This window comes from Penaeus monodon, chromosome 32, assembly GCF_015228065.2.
Source record: "Penaeus monodon isolate SGIC_2016 chromosome 32, NSTDA_Pmon_1, whole genome shotgun sequence".
In the NCBI taxonomy this organism is placed as follows: domain Eukaryota; kingdom Metazoa; phylum Arthropoda; class Malacostraca; order Decapoda; family Penaeidae; genus Penaeus; species Penaeus monodon.
This window is the reverse complement of record NC_051417.1, coordinates 7,336,272-7,337,079: the sequence shown is the minus strand read 5'-3', so window position 1 is coordinate 7,337,079 and position 808 is coordinate 7,336,272. Positions and strand designations below refer to the sequence as shown.

The following is an 808-nucleotide window of genomic DNA, read 5'->3' as shown; positions in this document are numbered from 1 at the left end:
GTTGCATACTTGTGCATTTTCTTCTTATGATAGTTGAGATCCTTCTGCGTAGAGAATAGTGTTGAGCACACATTGCAAGGGTAAGGCCCAGGCGAGCAACGGGGAAGGTGGTATGTGATCCTTTTAAAGGTGCGGTACTCCACGCCACACGTCTCGCATACAAACTTGCGCAGCTTATGGAGCTTCAGCACATTTGTGATCAGAATTCTATTTGAGAGCTGAAATATATGAAGTATATTATTACTTTTCTTTATTTCTTTATCATCTTTTTTTTCAGGAGAGAGAGTCATTATGAGAGTATATTTTTTCTTAATGAGGAATTCTTTTATAGCCAAAGTAAAATCAAGTACTTTGTTGTCCCTAAAAGTCCCTCTCCCTTATTGTTCCACTCACTGCAGAAATGGTATTGTCGTCATCAGTGGGCAGCCTGCAGTTGTGGGTGTTGAACCGCTGGATGGAAAGGCAGGCTAGATTGCATGTCTTGCAGCAGTAAAGAGGCAGTGTGTTGTTACTAAGTACTTCAGGATTCCCTGCATCTATTCCAGGTGCTTCTATGCCATCTTCATCAAGATGTACCTGTCAGTTGAAACATTTTATTGAACCCATTAATGGCACTTCACAATCATAAGCCATTCAGTACATCATGAAGTCATGAAATACAGCATGTTTATGGAATTAGAGTAGTTTACCAGAATTTCAATATAAAGTTGATTGGACTTCCACTGGAAACATTCCAGTTTGGGCTTTTGGCTGTTCCAAATTTTAGAAATTTCTCAACTGAACTAGGAATGGCATATTAATTGAATAA

General features: G+C 39.1%; 1 protein-coding gene across 1 annotated transcript in view; it reads right to left on the bottom strand.

Moving 5' to 3' along the window:
• The window catches only part of LOC119593408 (endothelial zinc finger protein induced by tumor necrosis factor alpha-like), a 10,596-nt gene that overhangs the window by 4,344 nt on the left and 5,444 nt on the right, over nt 1–808 (bottom strand). The window contains exons 7-8 of the mRNA XM_037942337.1: nt 394–576; nt 10–218 (exon numbers count right to left, since the gene is read on the bottom strand). Of these exons, the coding sequence (XP_037798265.1) occupies nt 10–218; nt 394–576 (392 nt within the window). The remainder of the gene's footprint in view (nt 1–9; nt 219–393; nt 577–808) is intronic.